Genomic DNA, 19,481 nt, shown 5'->3' with positions numbered 1-19,481 from the left:
ATTAGAAGGAGTAGGTCATAAAGAAGTTGAGAAATTGTTTTGTTTTGTTTGTTGAGACACGGTGTCACTCTGTCACCCAGACTGCAATGAAGTGGTGTGATTACTGGTCACTGCAGCCTCCACCTTCTGGGCTCAAGCAATCCTCTTGCTTCAGCCTCCAGAGTAGATGGGACTACAGACACATGCCACCATGCCCAGCTAATTTTTAGAATTTTTTTGAAGAAATGGGATCTTACTGTGTTACCCAGGCTGGGCTCAAGCTCCTGGGCTCAAGCAGTCCACTCATCTCAGCTTCCAAAAGTGCTGAGATTACAAGTGTGAGCCATCACACTAGGCCAAGAAATTGTTTTTGTAACAATTGTTTTGTTTGACCTGTAAATGATTTGCTGGGTAGGGCATGAGAAAGGTTAACTTTAAATGCCCTGAACTCCAGAGCATAGGAGGGAAATGAAAATTAAAAAAAAAATCAATAATATAAATATATAAATAAGTTGAATATATCATAACAATGTTTTTGGTTTCCTGCCTCATTTTCTTTACAAGTGAAATATAGTTTAGTAAAAAGTTGGTACACTGACTGTCTTGTTTATTACCCAGAGTGGGAAAGCTTGGTAACACAAGGTCTCTAGTATGACTAATATATAGCAAAGTAGTTCATGAAAGTCATCTTTAATTTTCAAAAATTAAATGGCATAATAGAATACATATGAAAGTGTTTTTATTATTTATTTATTTTTGAGATGGAGTCTCGCTCTGTTGCCCAGGCTGGAGTGCAGTGAGGCAATCTCAGCTCACTGCAACCTCTGCCTCCCAAGTTCAAGCGATTCTCTTGCCTCAGCTTCCTGAGTAGCTGGGGTTATAGGTGCCCGCCAGTATGCCCAGCTAATTTTTGTATTTTTAGTAGAGACAGGGTTTTGTCATGTTGGCCAGTCTGGTCTCGAACTTCTAACCTCAGGTAATCTTCCCTCCTTGTCCTCTCGAAGTGCTAGGATTACAGGTGTGAGCCACCATGCCCAGCCTTGAAAGTGTTTTTGAAAGCAAAGTATATGAGTTAAAATGTTATCCAAATTCAGTGGCCAATTCTCAGTCTTTGTTTACTGATCTTAGCAGTACTTTTTAAAAAATACTCTTGGGTGGGTGTTGTGACTCATGCCTGTAATCCCAGCACTTTGGGAGGCTGAGAAGGGTGGATCACAAGGTCAAGAAATTGAGACCATCCTGGCCAACATGGTGAAACTCCGTCTCCACTCAAAATACAAAAATTACCTGGGCATGGTGGCATGCACCTGTAGTCCCAGCTACTTGGGAGGCTGAGGCAGGAGAATCGCTTGAACCCAGGAGGTGGAGGTTGCAGTGAGCCGAGATTGCACCACTGCACTCCAGCCTGAAGACAGAGTGAGAGTCCCTCTAAAATAAATAAATAAATAAATATATAAATAAATAAATAAATAAAAATACTCTCTTCACTTGGCTTCTATAATTTTCTTCTCTATTCTTTTCCCACATTGGTGGCTCCTTCTCAGTCTCCATTGCTAGATTCTTTTCATCTTTCTAACTCTCAACATTGGACCAATTCAGTTCTTGACCTCTATTCTCTCTTTTCTACCCACTCACTCTCTTGATGATACCATCAATTCTCATGGCCATAAATACTGTCTGATGACTCCCCAAGTCACACTTTCAGCCTTAACCCGTTTCCTAAATGCCTATGTCATAAATCCACCTTCCTGCTTAGCATTTCCATTTGGATGTTTAAAACATAACTCTTGATTCCCTTCCCCATAACCTGCTCTGCACACCACCCCAACTCTGTCTTTCTCCTGTTAGGAAATAACTGCAACAAGGCCAAAACACTTCAGCGTCATTCTTGAATTCTTTATTTCTCGTACACGCCTTATTCACCCCATTAGCAAACCTTGATGGCTTTACTATGTGTCTTAGTCAGCTTGGGTTGCTATAGCAAAATACTATAAACTGGGTGGCTTAAGCAGCAAACATTTATTTTTCACAGCTTCAGGTTGGAAGTCCCAGATCAGGTTACCAGGATGGTTGGGTTATGGTGAGCATCCTAATCCGAGTTACTGCTGACTTCTCCTTGTATCCTCACATGGCCGAAAGCCAGGCAACTAGCTCGCTAGCTTTTCCTTAGAATGGCACCAGTCCCATTCATGAGGGCTTCACCCTTCTGATTTAATTACCTCCCACAGGCCTCACCTGCAAATACCATCACACTGGGATTAGGGTTTCAACAAATGAATTTGGAGGAACACAGACATTCAGCCTATTGCACAGTCTAAGTAGATCTAGAATCCAGCCATATCTCACTACTTTCAACATTACCATCCTAGGCAAGGTTACTGGGGCTCCTTGCCCCTGACTTTCTCACTATCACCATCATAGTTTATCCTCCACACATTAGGAAAACCTTACTCTGGCTGCTGTAATTTAGATCATCCTGCTCAAGAATGTATCCCCAGGTCCTTCCGATAGCCCACTTCATCTATGCGATGTTGTCCTCATCTATGTACTCCCCTCTTGCTTCCTCACTCCACCAGCCACACTGCCCACTTCACTATGCAGGACCACCGAGGCCCACTCCTGACTCATGGCCTTTGTGCTTCCTGTCTTAGAACCGTCTGCCACAGGTAGTGGTGCGGTGCATTCACTTCCTTCCCTTTCTTTATTCATACGTCTGCTCAATTGTCAGCTTATGAGAGGCTTTTCTTATTTACTGTATCTCAAAAAATCATACCTTCTCTGTCCCTTTCTTTATTTTATTTTTAGTGATTATCGACACATGACCTGTGTGTGTGTGTGTGTGTGTGTGTATTGTGTGCTAAGCGATATTAAATTAGTGAGATGATTTTCTAGGATATATCTAAATTTGTTATAAAACAACTGAGACAGAGAGAGGAAGAAATGAAAGAAGGGAGAGAAGGAAAGAAGGAAGAAAGAAAATTCATTCCAAATGTGATCTCAGACCCTGTTATTAATGTGTCCTGTTCTGGATTTCCTCTAGCCCACCCTTTTCTGGGGTTGACCAAATGATGACCTACAATTTGATTCTCAAAGGAATTGAAAAAATGGATTTTCCCAGGAAGATAACACGACGACCTGAGGATTTGATTCGGAGGCTTTGCAGGTGAGAATGACAGTCAGTAACCCCTTGTCTTGAAGAAAGTCTAAAGGCTTCGGTTTCTGTTTCTACACATTTTAAAATTAGGTGCATATTTACTTTTTGTGCTGTTTTTATATAGGCAAATTATATTTAAAGACAGTCATTTTCTGTTTTGCAGTGTAGGGAGTTTTAGTTGACTTCACATTACAGAATCACAGTACCTACTTGTAAAGTAGTTTAAAAAAAGATCTAAATTTTTCAGACAACCTTTGGGTATCATCTTTATCTGTTGTAGAGCAAAATAAACCACAAACCTTAGGCTAAAAAAGGAGTAATTTACTATTTCAGCAATTAAAAAGAATGAAGTCATATCATTTTCAGCAACGTGGAAGGAACTGAAGGTCATTATCTTAAGTGAAATAAGCCAGACACAAAAAGACAAATATTCAATGTTCTTGTTTCTATATAAGAGCTAAAAAATTTGAACACATGGAGATAGAAAACGGAAATGTAGATATCAGGGACTCGGAAGGGAGAGGGGAGGCTGAAGGGAAGTGGGTTAAATATGTAATTATACAGTAAGATAAAAGGAATAAATTCAGTGTTCAAAGAGGACAATTGAATACTTAAAAATGTATTGTACTCAGGCAACGGACATCCTTAATACCCTGAGTTGATCACTAGGCATTATATATGCATTACAAATTTTCTTATGCGCCACATAAATTTTCACAATATAAAAAAGGAGTAATGTATTTATAATAATCTTGTTATTTTGAAAGAAAATTAGTCGTGATAATGAAGTGTTATTATATGACCTCTTTCCATCTTCATTTTTTAAAAAGTGCTCCTCTGTTCTTATTTTAAATTACCCCAATTTCTACTTACCATTAAAAATAATTTATCAGAGAATAGGAGACTTCCGGATATTTTTTGTTTAAAATTCATTTTGCTGTTTTTTTCCTATTTGAACTTTTTAAAAAGCATTAAAATTTAGTAAATTTAGAACTAAAAACCTAGCTATGGGTTGCCAGTATGAATTCCTGCATGCTTCTAAGATTTCAGCTTAGATGTAAATGATTCTCTAAAGCTTGTCCCGGTTTTCTCAGCACAGTTGGCAAGATAGTGCCTGCTTGTTCTTTAAAGTATTTATTCATACCTTATATACACATATATATATACACTCCAAAGTCTAATTTAACTGTGGCTCCTCCAGCGAGAAGGTCGTGTCTTTTCACCTCCCTAAACTCAGATTTCGAGTCTACAGTAGCAACTTTATGCATGTTTTTTAATGAATGAATGAATTAATTAATTAACAAATAGATGTTAAGTTTTAATTTAAAATTTTCTGAATTATAATTATTATAAATTGCCTTTTACAAATTATCATTTTAGGCAAAATCCAACAGAAAGGCTGGGAAATCTGAAGAATGGAATAAATGACATTAAGAAACACAGGTACATAATTATTTCTTTGCCCAGAAAAATATAGAAATTTAGAGAACAATGTGGTACTTGCAAAAGCTTCTCTCAGGAGGCCACGAAGGTCCCTTTCCAGACTTTCAATTTTTTCTTTATGGTGCTTTGCTTTTTATCTGTGTTTCAGTAGATGTAGTTATAATAATCTCAAAGTGATTTGTCTCATGCTGGAAATTCATATCAAGAATGATTGAAGTTACAAAAGAAGTTACAAAATCATGTCTTCAAGTCATAGCAAATTAACTTTTTATCCACTTCTGTCTTTATTATTCTGTGGTTTTTTGTTTTTGTTTTTTTTTTGACAGAGTCTCACCCTGTTGCCCAGGCTGGAGTGCAATGCCACGATCTTGGCTTATTGCAACCTCCACCTCCTGGGTTCAAATGACTCTCCTGCCTCAGCCTCCCGAGGAGCTGGGATTACAGGTGCCTGCCTCCACACCCAGATGATTTTTGTATTTTTAGTAGAGACAGGGTTTCACCATGTTGGCCAGGCTGGTATCAAACTCCTAACCTCCTGATCCACCTGCCTCAGCCTCCCAAAGTGCTGGGATTATAGGCATGAGCAACGATGCCTGATCCTAGTATGTATTTTTATTGATCTATACTAGCTGTACGTATTTATTATACTTTGAAATATCAACTTGGAATCTGTGAAGGAATTACATTCTAATTTGGGCATTGAACTTGTAAGTAAAAGAGGATACCATTGTTGTTGCCAGTATTCAAGAGGATGGATCACCTAAATCAACTGTGAAAAAGTATTCTATTTCAGGTTTAATTAATAATATATATTTATTTTAAATATAATTTTCCTTTGAATATCCTCAAATTCTGAACCCTCATGTTATATTTTACTTTTTGGGTAATGGATATTGATTTCACTGGTTTCCACAGAACCTCAAACCATGCTTTATCCTTTTGCAGTAATCTGATGTGTACTTTTTCAGTTCTGTGAATTTTTAAAGCTGGCCTTCAGAACCGTTGATAACCTTCATAAGACGGCCTGTTGTGGGGTGGGGGGAGCGGGGAGGGATAGCATTAGGAGATATACCTAATGTAAATGACGAGTTAATGGGTGCAACACACCAACATGGCACATGTATACATATGTAACAAACCTGCACGTTGTGCACATGTACCCTAGAACTTAAAGTAAAATAAAAAAAGACATCCTCTCTGATTTATTAAATATTCAAATGTGGCAGTTCAAACCTTCAGGTTTTGGCTTGTTAAATCAGTGCTTGGATAACTGCTGCCATCTTTAAGGTGTTTTCATTTTGCTCATGATTCACAGATATAAAAAATTACTTCTAAGAATATGTAGATAGTGCAAAATATATTTGAGACTTTTATTATTGAAATCCTTTGACTACACTGATATGTTGTTCACTTTTAGAAATGAAAACGCCTCATTCCTTTATAGATCTTTCACTGAAGAATTAGGGGTACATCAACATGATATGAAAATAAAGGGAGAAGGGCTGTTGCTGAATAGAAATGCTATTTATGTTTCTTAATAGTAGCAGTACAGCTTCAAAACAAAAACAAAAAATCAACCTGCCAATTCTACTGTATGTGTTAATGAACTTACTCGAAATAAAGCCATGTATTCAATATTGTAAATTCATATTGAGCTCTGCCTTAAGGGTGTTTTTAGGAAGAAAGGGAGGGAGGAAACATAGGAAGGAAAGAAAGATAAAGACACATGTAGATTTTATAGAATCAAAATGCTTGTAGTATTCTAATGTTCTGTGCTATCCTTTGGATTGCCTTCAGCTGTAAAGCTCATTATTCGTCTTAGATTCTAATTTATTTTCTTCCAGCACTCCATGCTGTTATCATAATTTCTTTTCTCATCATAAAATGACACAGAAACACACTATTCATATTGAGGAAACAAGTGCTCTGTCAATTAAAGCCATTCTTCCAATATACATTCTTCCTTTCTCTCATTATAGAAGGGTCTTCATGTTTTGCTCTGGTGTAGCTGGGGAATAGAAGTGATATATCTGTTAACAGGCTCCAGCTTAGCTTTTGCTTCTTTACCTGAGGCTCACTTAAATGTAGCTGTCAAATTGTCATTAGATGCACATGCAAATTGCTGCTAAAGGATTTTCTCACCTCAGCATAGTAATAAAGAATTTTGAATTTCCTTCCCTGTAGGGATTAATTTGTTTATTCCTTCTTAATAGGCAACATTGTCTTTGCTATATGTAATATAGAGTCTGAGTGCAGAGTATAGAGGTGATTAATAAGATATACCAAATTTACAGTGTCTTCGGTTGTGTAAATGCTCAGAAGCATTTTTTCATTCTATTTTCATAGTGCTTTTTAAGCTATAAAGCTGAAGATGGGGAACATAGAAAACTTGATCTTTCTCTCCAAATGGGAGTGTTTAAAAACCTTCCACAAGTCTTTAAGCTGCATAGCTTCTCTACTCAGTATATTCTTAGAATTAAAAACAAACAAAAAAGCTTCTTTCTAAAGTTTGGCATCAGATTTTCTCAGTCCCTTCTAAAGTAAAACTTTTTTTTTTCTTAGAGAACCAGTCACTTTAATTTTGTATTTTAAAACAATACAGTTGTATGTATCTGTCCATTCTGTATTAAATAATCTTTCCCAAAAATAGTTACAGAGCTCTGCTATCTTGTATCTAAGAGCTAATTTAAAACTAGGCACCAGTCATGTCTCCCAACACCAATCTTAAAAGAAGGCTGATACACTTGTAGGGTACAACTAAATCTTTCCTGACAGGAAGAGGAAACGTTTGTTTCAGGTTCAGGCATACCTTGTTTTATCGCACTTTGCTTTACTTACTCCACCTTGCAGATATTTTATTTTTTACAAATTGAAGGTTTGTGATAACCCTTAATCAAGCAAGTCTATCACGGTCATTTTTCCAACAACGTTTGCTCACTTTGTGTGTCTGTGTTACATTTTGGTAATTCTTACAATATTTTACACTTTTCATTATTTTTATATCTATTATAGTGATCTGTGATCAGTGATCTTTGATGTTAGTATTGTAATTTTGAGGGCACCACAAACCGCAGCCATATAAGATGCCAAACTTCATCGATATATGTTGTGTGTTCTGATGACTTTATTGATGGCCTGTTTTCCCATCTGTCCCTCTACTTAGACCTCCCTATTTCCCGAGACATAACAGTATTGAAATCAGGCCAATTAATAACCCTACAATGGCCTCCAAGTATTCAAGTAAAAGAAACAATCTCATTTCTCTCACTTTAAATAAAAAGCTAGAAATTATTAAGCTTAGTGAAGAAGCCATATCAAAAGCTGAGATAGACTGAAAGCTAGGCCTCCTGTGCCAATTAGTCAAATTTTGAATCCAAAGGAAAATTTCTTGAAGGAAATTAAAGATGTTACTCCAGTGAACACACATGTATTAGTCAGGGTTCTGTAGAGGTATAGAACTAATGGAATAGATATACGAAGGGGAGTTTATTAAGTATTAACTCACGCAATCACAAGCTCCCACAATAGGCTGTCTGCAGGCTGAGGAGCAAGGAGAGCAGTCTGAGTTCCAAAACTGAAGAACTTGGAGTCTAATATTCGAGGACAAGAGGCATCCAGTGCAGGAGAAAGATGTAGGCTGGGAGGCTAGGCCAGTCTCTCTTTTCACATTTTTCTGCCTGCTTATATTCTAGCCACACTGGCAGCTGATTAGATTGTGCTCACCCAGATTATGGGTGGGTCTGCCTTTCCCAGCCCACTGACTCAAATGTTAATCTCTTTTGGCAACACCTTCACAGACACACCCAGGACCAATACTTCAATCCAATCAACTTGACACTCATTATTAACTGTCACAATGTGCATGGTAAGAAAGCAAAACTGGCTTATTGCTGATAGGGAACAAATTTTAGTAGTCTGTATAGAGATCAAACCAGACACAACATTTCTTTAACCCAAAGTCTAATCCAGAGCAAAATTCTACTCTCGTCAACTCTATGAAGGCTGAGAGAGGTGAGGTAGCTGAAGAAGAAAAGTCAGAAGCTGTCAGAAATTGGTTCATGAAGTTTAAGAAAAAAAGCCATCTCCATAAAAGAGTAAGGTGAAGCAGCAAGTGCTGATATAGAAGCTGCAGCAAGTTATCCAGAAGATTCAGCTAAGATCATTGATGAAAGTGTCTACATAAAAACAGATTTTCAATGAAGAATAAATTGCCTTACATTGAAAGAAGATACATCTAGGATTTTCCTAGCTAGAGAAGAGAAGCTAATATCTAGCTTCAAAACTTCAAAGAACAGATTAACTCTCTTATTAGGAATGCAGCTGGTGACTGGAAGTCAATGCTCATTCTAAAAATCCTAAGGCCCTTAAGAATGATGCTAAATCTACTCTGCCTGTGCTTTATAAATGGAACAAAGCCTGAATGACACCATATGTGTTTACAGAATGGTTTACTGAATATTTTAAGCCTACTCTTGAGACCTACTGCTCAGAATAAAATATTTCTTTCAAATATTACTGTTCATTGACAATGCACCTAGTCACCAAAGAGCTCTGATGGGAATGTACAAGGAGATTAATATATTTTCATGGCTGTTAACATCCATTCTGCAGCCCATGAAACAAGGAGTATTTATTTTTAATTTTAATGTTTTTGAGGGTCTCTTTCTGTTACCCAGGCTGGAGTGCAGTGGCACAAACGTGGCTCACTGCAGCCTAAACCTCAAGGAATAATTTTGATGAATTTAAAGTCTTGTTATTAAGAAATACATTTTGTAAGGCTATAGCTGCCATAGTGATTCCTTTGATGACTCTGGGCAAAGTGAGTTGAAAACCTTCTGGAAAGAATTCACCATTCTAAATGCCATTATAAACATTTGTGATTTATCAGGGGAGGCTAAAATAGCAGCATCAATAGGAGTCTGGAAAAAGTTGATCCTAACCCTCATAAATGGCTTTGAGAAGTTGAAGACTTAATTGGAGAAAGTAAGTGCAGATGTGCTAGAAATAGCAACAGAACTAGAATTTGAATTGAAGCCTGAACATACGACTGAATGTTGCAATCTAATGATGAAACTTGAACAGATGAGGAGTTGCTTCTCATGGATGAGCAAAGAAAGTGGTTTCTTGAAATCCAATCTACTTCTGGCAAAAATGCTGTGAACATTGTTGAAATGACAACAAAGGATTTAAATATTACATAAACTTACTTAGTTGATAATGTAGTAGCAGGGTTTGAAAGAATTTACCTCAATTTATTTATTTATTTGATTATTTATTTATTTTAGAGTCTCACTGTCACCCAGGCTGGAGTGCAGTGGTGTGATCAGGGCTCACTGCAGCCTTGAATTCCTGGGCTCAAGTGATCTTCCTGCCTTAGCCTCCTGAGTAGCTGGAACTATGAGTGCATGCCACCATGTCTGGATAATTTTTTAACATTATTTTTGTAGAGATGGGTGTCTTGCCATGTTACCCAGACTCCTGGCCTCAAGAGATCCTCCCACATTAGCCTCCCAAAGTGCTAGGATTGTAGCCATGAGCCACCATGCCCAGCCTGACCTCAGTTTTAAAAGAAGTTCTACTCTGCATAAAATGCTATCAAACAGTATCACATACTGTAGAGAACTTTTATGAAATGAAAAGTTAATCAGTGCAGCAAACTTTATCATTGTCTTATTTTAAGAAATTACCACAGCCATTCCAATCTTCAGCGACCCCTACCCTTGTCAGTCAGCAGCCATCCACACCAAGGGATGACCTTCCACCAGCAAAAAGACTATGATTCATTGAAGGCTCAGATGATTAGCAATAAGGTATTTTTAAATTATGTACATTTTTAGACATAATGCTGTTGTACACTTAATACACTGAAGTTCAGTTTAAACATAACTTTTATATGCACTGGGAACTCCAAAATTTGTGTGACTTGCCTTATTACAGTGGTTTGGATCTGAACCTTCAATATCTCCAAGGTATGCCTGTATTTTAACATTGTTTTTGATATTTCTAGTCTTCGAAATTACTTTCCAGAATAGGCTCTATGAGTCTTCTGAAATGAAGAAGCAGTTTATATGCTGTTGCTGCTAATATTTCTCTGGTGAATATTTTTTACACACCAATGCATGCTGGCGCTTGCATTACTTAAAATGTGGTTAGTGTCAGAAGGCCATGTGTTAAGTGAATAGCCACGCATGTTAAGTAAATACTGTGATAAGTCAGATTGTAACAAGTACTCTGTAAGCAACACATGGGCTATTTGATTCAGTAGGGTGATAGTAATGATTTTTATTAGTATTTATGAAGCACCTCTGGGTAGAGAGCATTGTAAAATATGTTAAAAGGAATTGTTGGCATATTTGGTGACAAAAGAAAAGAATCCATAGAACTGTGTACCTAGAAATCCCTAAAAGTGGACTTTCAGTCTATGCAAAAAAGCAGTGGGTAGAACAAAGAGAGGACTTCTGTGGTTTTACAGTAAGGGCAGAGGAGGGATATAAAACAGCTGGGTTGCTGTCTGACTCTCATTCTGACTGGAGTTTCAGCAGCTTATGGCAAAGTGATATTTTGGTTTAGAATAGCATCTGAAATGGAATGCACTAGAGTCTGCTCTCTCTGTTTTTTGTTCCTTTTCTATTGCTAAGCTTAGACTTGTAATAGGAAATCCAGTCAAGCACTGAACCAAACCCAAGTCTGGGGGTGAGAAGAGATTGAGAAAGGTGGAAGAGCCTAACTTCTGGTATGGCCAACAGACAGAGCAATGTGACAGCCTCCTGAAAGTCTCCCTGCCTTTAATCACAGGGACGCATCACCATCCCATTCTGGCCCCTGTAGTCTTTATCTCTAAAGCAGCCAGAAGTATCTTTCGAAAAGTAGCTTGTGTCATTTACTTAGAGCTTTCTGATTCTTTCACTACATGTAGAAATCTTGATCCCTTACTGTGCCTGCAAAGCTCTACGTGATCTAGCCTCTGGCTCTTTCTCAGACATCATTTTTTTTTTTCTAGTTTCCTCTGCATTCACTACACTTCAGCTCATTCCTTCCATCTGGAAGGGCTTTGCCACAGATCTTCCCATGGTTCCCCCTTCTCTTCATTCTGGCGCTTTCAAATATCACTTTTTCAAATACCACCCTAGCTATAAGCAGCCCCTCCCAATCTGTTCCTATTCCCGACATCATCTACCACTTTATTCTCTTTTATCTTCCTTGTACTTACTACTATCTGAAATTAATTTAATAATTTATATTGTTTACTTGAGTTTTTTCTATCACCTCCCAGCAAAACAAAAACATCTTAAAACCTTCCGCAAGTCTTTAAGCTGTGTAGCTTCTCTACTCAGTATATTCTTAGAATTAAAAAACAAACAAATAAACAAATTTCTTTCTAAAGTTTGGCATCAGATTTTTTCAGTCCCTTCTAAAGTAAAACTTTTTTTTCTTAGAGAACTAGTCACTTTAGTTTTGTATTTAAAAACAATACAGTTGTATGTATCTGTCCATTTTATATTAAATAATCTTTCCACAGAATAGTTACAGAGCTCTGCTATCTTGTATCTAAGAGCTAATTTAAAACTAGACACCAGTCATGTCTCCCAACACCTACGTTAAAAGAAGGCTGATATACTTGTAGGGTACAACTAAATCTTTCCTGACAGGAAGAGGAAACATTTGTTTCAGGTACAGGCATACCTTGTTTTATCACACTTTGCTTTACTTACTGCACCTTGCAGATATTTTATCTTTTACAAATTGAAGGTTTGTGATAACCCTGCATCAAGCAAGTCTATCAGGGCCATTTTTTGATGGCTGAGACCAAGTTGGCTTTCCATAAATATTGGCTGGCTGGCTGAGCTGACCTCAGTGTGCCAGTAGAAAAGATCAGTGGCTATAGAACAGCATGATTTCATGTTCTTATTATAAGATCCTGAGAGAAAGAGTAGATTGTTTCTATTCAAGAGAAATGAGGCCTCCTGACTCCTGGTGTTATATTTCTAGACCATCAAGCTTGAAATATATGCTTGAAATATATGAAGATCAGATCAGCCCTTTTAGATTAATGACGCGTAAGCAATGATGAAAGAACTTCCACTTAATCCCATATTTTCACAGATTACTGTAAAATACATTTTCTGTATAAGTGTGTTCCTTTGCAGAGTCATTCAGTGACTCAACAAAAATTTATTGAGCCCCTGTTCCATATCAAGCACTACTCCAAGTGTTGAGGCACAGAGAAAAGGAAATAGATAAAAATCTCTGCCCTCATGGGGCTTGCTTTCTAGTGGGGAGATAGAAAGTAAACACAATAACTAAGTCAAGTAGTATATAAGATAGCCATAATGCTAATTAAGGGGGGTAAAATAAAGTAGGGAAGGAGGATAAGAAGCTTGTGTGTGTGTGTGTGTGTGTGTGTGTGTGTATGTGTGTGTGTGTGTTGGTGGGGAAGAGTTTCAATTTTAGACTGGATGGCCAAAGAAGATCTCACTGAGATGAACTTTGAGAAAAGACATGAAGGTGTTGAGAGAGTAAGACATGGAAATCTAGAGAAAGAACAATCCAGCCTTGAGTTCAAAGGCCTTAAAGTGGGAACAACCCTAGTTGGTTAGGAGAATAGTGAGAAGATAAATGAGTTAAGGGAGAAAGAGAAAAGTAAAATAGTAGTAAGGTAATGGAAGGATGGCGGTAGAAACAATGATTTTATAAAGCCTTGTTGGTTACAGCAAAGACGTGGAACAGACTTTGCCTTTTACACTGAGTAAGGTGGAAAAGGTGGGGAAGTATTGAACCGAGGCATGTTGTGACCTGACTTATGCTATAAACGACCAATCTTGCTGCTAAGTTATCTCCAGCACAAAAGTAGGGCTGGTTCCTTGCTAGTAGAGTGAAGGTATTGAAGACTGGCCAGATACTGAATATAGATGGAATTTGAAGCTAGCACTGACAGGATTTGCTCATGGACTCAGGTAGGATATAAGACAAAGAATAACTACAAGAGCTTAGGTTTGAGCAACTGGAAGAATTGAGATGAGGTTGGTGGAGAAAATTTGAAGCTTCTGTTCGGACCTAATACGTGCCAGATGCCTATTAGACATCTAATTGTCAGAAGATGATAACAATTGTAGACCCTAGCCTGTAAGCTGATGGAGGGGTCTTGGTTGGAAATAGAAATTTGGGAATAATTAGTATATAAGTGCTATTTAAAGCCATGGCAGATAACTTGACATGCTAATAGTTTATCATCCAAGTAATATTTCTTTTTGTCCTTTCTTTCTTTCTTCTTTCTTTCTCTTTCTTTCTTTCTTTCTTTCTTTCTTTCTTTCTTTCTTTCTTTCTTTCTTTCTTGCTTCCTTCCTTCCTTCCTTCCTTCCTTCCTTCTTCTTTTCTTTTCTTTTCTTTTCTTTTCTTTTCTTTTCTTTTCTTTCTTTCTTTCTTTCTTTCTTTCTTTCTCTTTCTTCTTTCTCTTTCTTCTTTCTCTTTCTTTCTTTCTTTCTTTCTTTCTTTCTTTCTTTCTGTCTTCTTTCTTTCTTCTTGTTTCTATTTCTCAGGTGGTTAAATGGTTTTAATTGGGAGGGACTGAAAGCACGGAGCCTTCCATCACCTTTACAAAGAGAGGTATTGTATTTATTATATTACTTTTTAATTTTTTTCCCAGGGATTTGTTTTTGTACACAGATTTTAGATGTATGTGTATGTATATGCCCATAACAGATTTTAGGTGGGTTTTTTTTAAAAAAACAGTTTTTATTTTAAATTAAGTGAATTTGTCTTACTAATTGTGATTATAGGGACTAAATAGTACTGCCTAGTTGATGGACATTAACTTACCATCAAGAACCAAATACAGTGTCATTGCCACTTAAGTCCCAAAGTAGTCAGTGTTGTTCAGGCTGACAAATGACTAGAAATTTGATGTGAACAATGTATGTAACTTAAAATTTTCTAATAGCCATTTTAAAAAGGTGAAAAAAACAGGTGAAAATAATTTTAATTATCATAATGCCTCCAAAATATTATTTCGATATGTAATCAATATAAAATATTAGTGAGATAGGGGTTATGTTTATTTTTGCATACTAAATTTTCTAAATCCCCAGTGAATTTTACTGTTATAGCGCATCTCAGTTCAGATGAGCAACATTTCAAGTGCTCAGTCACTAAGTGTTGCTAATGGTTATGTTACTGGATAGCGCAGCTCCAGAGGAAGCAGAACTTCAGCTAACATGGGAGGAAGAATGACTCAGGAATGATCTAGGTCAACATACTACTAAGTTTATGTTAGTGTTTTTTCCAAAAGATTGCAAAGATCTATATTTCCTCTTATACATTGGTAGATTGCTATCTGAATTTTTTTTCATCAAAGTGTAGTTGTGGAGAATATAATTTCCAGTATGTTGTAAATACTGACATTTTAAAATAAAACACTAGGCCAGGCACGGTGGCTCAGGCCTGTAATCCTAGCATTTTGGGAGGCCGAGGCAGGTGGATCACGAGGTCAGGAGATGGAGACCATTCTGGCTAACGTGGTGAAACCCTGTCTCTACTAAAAATACAAAAAAATTAGCCAGGCATGGTGGCGGACACTTGTCCCAGCTACTCGGGAGGCTGAGGCCGGAGAATGGCGTGAACTCAGGAGGTGGAGCTTGCAGTGAGCCGAGATCACACCACTGCACTCCAGCCTGGACGACAGAGCGAGACTCCATCTCAAAAAAATAATAATAATAAAAATAAAATAAAACACTACTGTTACTTCGTTCCTTTAAATATGTCTACTATAATCTAAATACCATTGAGATTTAATACCTATCTGCCACTTATAAAGTTTGGGCTGAAATATTGTGTCACTCCTTTTCATCATATCATCATATTTTCATTCTATGTTCCCTATAAGATTTCATCCTAATGTAAAATGCTTCTATGCTTGACAATCTTTCTTGATCATTCTTTAAATGCCTTTAAATTTTAGATTTAAAATTTGTGATAACACCAATATTTCTTCTGAATTCTGTTATAGTTACATTTTTATGGCATGCAGTGTCAAATGGCATAAATATATTATGAATATCTAAAGGTAATTATTAAATAAACATTTTTTGAGAAGAAATTATTTCATGTACCCATGGATAAATATTATTTATTAGAAGAATGGGATCAGATTCAGCATCAATTCTACTCCTTTTTAAAATTACTCTTTTGTAGATACAAGTTCTAAGAGTTGTGTTCTCACATATATAAGTGGGAATGGAGGGTTTTATTACAGTGATGTCACTTTGAGCTCCTTCTTAACGATCTCTAGCTCTGTTCCTCCACCACATTATGATCTATCATAAATAATATTTTTAATGATTTTTCAGCTGATCATTCGATTAGGCATTACTTACATTTGTTTGAAAGCAGAGTTAGAAGTCATTTTATTTGTGAAATAATTTAATACCAGCATAATTTCACTCTCTCAACAGGTTCACTAATATTTTGAATTGTTCCTTTTTTGGCATTCTGAATACTTTATATGGATCAATTAACCATAAAAAATTTCAGGATTGGTGAGAAACTTATACAATGGAAGAAGAACGCTAGCAGATTTCGATTTTAAAAGAGTTTTCAATTAAAAACATAAATAGACATCATTTCTATCACTTTTTTTTTTGAGACAAAGTCTCACTCTGTTACCTAGGCTGTAGTGCAGTGGTGTGATCTCAGCTCACTGCAACCTTCACCTCTCAGGTTCAAGTGATTCTCCTGCCTCAGCCTCCAAAGTAGATGGGATCACAGGTGTGTGCCACCATGCCAAACTAATTTTCATATTTTTAGTAGAGATGGAGTTTCACCACATTGGCCAGGCTGGTTTCAAACTCCTGACTTCAGGTGATCTGCCTGTCTCGGCCTCCCAAAGTGCTGGGATTGCAGGTGTGAGCCACAGCGCCTGGCCTATTTCTGAACTTTTTCTTTAGGAAAACTCCTCATGCCAGGTAGTTACTGTTGAATGTTATCTGGTGACCAAATCTATTTGGTTGTAAAGAGAAGATCTCATGAGGCTGAGACTAGGACTCAAGAATGATAATTGGTCATTTTTTTCTTGTATGTGACTTCCAAGTTGTTGCAGTATGAAATCAGTGTTCTGAAATAAAAAACATTACCCATATGTGATAGCATGCTTGGTCAACATTATTCTTCCTTTTGTTTTAATTATTTCTATATTAGCTCAATGGACCCATAGATCACAGCTACTTTGACAAATATCCTCCTGAAAAGGGAATGCCTCCAGATGAGCTATCAGGCTGGGATAAAGACTTCTGACAGAAGAAAAGTTGATTACTGCCTGTACACTACAGAAGAGGACCTCAAGGATCAATAATCCAACACATTATTTTCTTTTCAGAGTATTATAATATCTTTGGAAGACCATTAGGGAAAAGAAATTCCTTCACAAGGGGAAGAGGAGAATGGTATGGACGTGGTTCTGACTTATAGTGTCTCATTTAGATGCTGTGAATTATTGATGTATTACATTCTTTGCTTTTCTCAACTGCTAGAGGCTACCCCATTTTCCTTTCCACAATCAGGGCCATTTTTGTTAAAGTGGCAGTTTTTTCTGCAATCTATTGTTCCATTCCAATCATATCCTTCTCGTTTGAGTACTACTAACATTTAAAAAGGGTCTTGCCCTTGAATAACTAAGTCATACAAATAGAAGGAAAAACAATGGTGAATTTTGGAGAGTCCCCCAGCTCTCAGCAACTTCATATAAGCATGATGGTATCTTAAAATGGTGGTTTGCAGAAAGCATGGTAGCCAACAGAACCTCCTGACTTTCACCTGCTTTTAGCCTGAAAATATATTACTATGCCTCTGACATGAGTCCAGGGAGAGGCAAGATTGAGCAATAGTCAGTGGCACCTTTTCCTAAAGTAACTGAATCAATCAGTCCAGTCAGGTAATTATTTTCTGTTGGGGAACTTAGAAAAAAAAGTAAAGCAAGAAATATTTTATCTCCTTTATGATCAGTGATACCTTAGAGATTTTTCAAAAGTCCTTGTTAAAGATAGTTACAATGTGTGGTTAAATGATGCTAAAATATTTTCATAACCAGAGTAGAAAATGTGCTGGAACAAAATTGTGAAGGCTTTTGCCTCCCAGTAAATAGAAAGGAAAATATATTCTAATAGGTAAGACTGCTAATTCTTTGAAAATCTGAGGTATTTTGAAAAATTCTGTGATTGTTGCTATTAATAAACCAAAATTGTATAGAATCATCCTTAATTTTTAATATAAATCCCATTGACAAATGTTGATGCACTGTAATCACTGCTGAGTTAATAGCTCTTTTTAAAGACATCTGAGTCATGGATGTGTTTATAAATTTAGATTGTTAAGACAGGCAAACCACCGGAAAAGTGATAGGATTTCAGGAGTAAAAGGGACAACAGCGTTCCTCCTATCCCTTCCTTGCAATCTCCCAAATAATAAATAGGATAGTTTCAATAGCATGGGACCTAGTACCTAAGAACTTTACTGGTGAATGGTTGTATGTATTGACTATGATCATTCCCTTACCCTCCTTCCAAAATGAATGAGAAGCAGAGACTTTTCCATATTTTTTAAATCTGGCAGAGTAAAAATACTGTATAAGTTCCGGGATTATTCAAGCTTCTGGTTATATTTTCATATGATAATGTTCTATGTCAAAAGAAACCTCTACCCAGTCCCCACTCATAATTTCATCATCCAGAAAAAAGCCAGCTATATGCTTCCTTAATGAATTAAGCTAGATAAGTGAAGCCCAATCCAGAAAGGTGCATCCTTAACAAATTAGATTTCCACATTTATAATCCTTTTGCTGAACCAAAGAGTTTTTGTTTCCTGGAGCTGTATTTTTAAAGATTGTGTATTGTACATAGAATAATCATTTTTAATAGGATTGACATAACCTGCTTAAAGAATTTCTAAGAGTTTTTAAAGATTTTTATTTGAATTTGGTTTGTTTGTACTGTATGTTTTTCCATGTATATATTTTTAAATTACCAACCTATAAAGATAGAAAATTTATGTATTGGGTGGATATTAGGACTGTACAGTTATAATAGGAATGATGTTCTCAAAGCAGATCAATAGTTGTAATTTTTAAAACCCTACATATATAGAAATAACCAAGTTAGAGTACTACAGGTTTATTTTTCCTGTGATTGACCATGTCAGCGTGTTATCCTCCCACGTGATTCTTTGTTGTTTCCTTAGAGTACTTTAAAAGATGAAGAAATGAGAGACTGAACCATTGAATAATCCCAACTCCACTATTTCCTAACTGAGTGACTTTGGGAAAGTGATTTAGCTTTTTTGAGTACTAGCTTTCTCATTCATAGAAAAAGGCAGAGTAAAGTGATATTTACTTTAGAGGCTTGTTTCAGGGATTAAGTTATGTAGAGAGTCTTTTGCCCAGTATCTGTGAAATAACCATTGCTGCATAGATGGGAGCTACTGTTACTGTCTCTATTAAAATTAAAGGGGCCTTAATAACCATTTAATCCTGAATCTTATGTATCATTGGTATCTGTATGCAGAATTGTACTTATCAAATCCAGTATCTGTCTTTTTTTTTTTCTTTTAAATCATGAAGTAAAAATGATTGATCAAAAACTTCGGTGTATGAGATGAAGGGTTATCCCTCACTAAAGTGAAGTGCTTCATTAAGTTAATCTAAATTTTAATTTTTATGAAATAAAGATACACACATCCAAGGAAATATGGAAAATTACCCTCATATATGCAAACCCATCATTTTCCTAATCATTAAATCATTCCCAATCTCTCTTGTTAGGATGTAAACTTAATTTTTCATCCTTGAGCTTCTTCCAAGTGGGACCAACTTTTCATAATTATAGGTTCTTAATGCTTTGTTTAAATATAAACACATCTGAAG

At 36.5% G+C, this 19,481-nt stretch overlaps 1 protein-coding gene across 2 annotated transcripts in view; it reads left to right on the top strand.

Moving 5' to 3' along the window:
• Window positions 1-19,081, top strand: part of PRKG2 (protein kinase cGMP-dependent 2) — a 117,574-nt gene extending 98,493 nt beyond the window's left edge. For both annotated transcript variants that reach the window (XM_030819060.1, XM_012499362.2), the window contains 4 exons: window positions 3,020-3,142; window positions 4,514-4,576; window positions 14,113-14,179; window positions 16,766-19,081. In XM_030819060.1, coding sequence (XP_030674920.1) covers window positions 3,020-3,142; window positions 4,514-4,576; window positions 14,113-14,179; window positions 16,766-16,861 — 349 coding nt within the window. In that variant the 3' untranslated portion in view covers window positions 16,862-19,081. The remainder of the gene's footprint in view (window positions 1-3,019; window positions 3,143-4,513; window positions 4,577-14,112; window positions 14,180-16,765) is intronic.
• The last annotated feature ends 400 nt before the right edge of the window (window positions 19,082-19,481 follow it).

The sequence above is a fragment of the Nomascus leucogenys genome, chromosome 9 (assembly GCF_006542625.1).
Source record: "Nomascus leucogenys isolate Asia chromosome 9, Asia_NLE_v1, whole genome shotgun sequence".
NCBI classification, from domain to species: domain Eukaryota; kingdom Metazoa; phylum Chordata; class Mammalia; order Primates; family Hylobatidae; genus Nomascus; species Nomascus leucogenys.
Note: the sequence above shows the minus strand (reverse complement) of the source record. Positions and strands in the feature narration are given on the sequence as shown.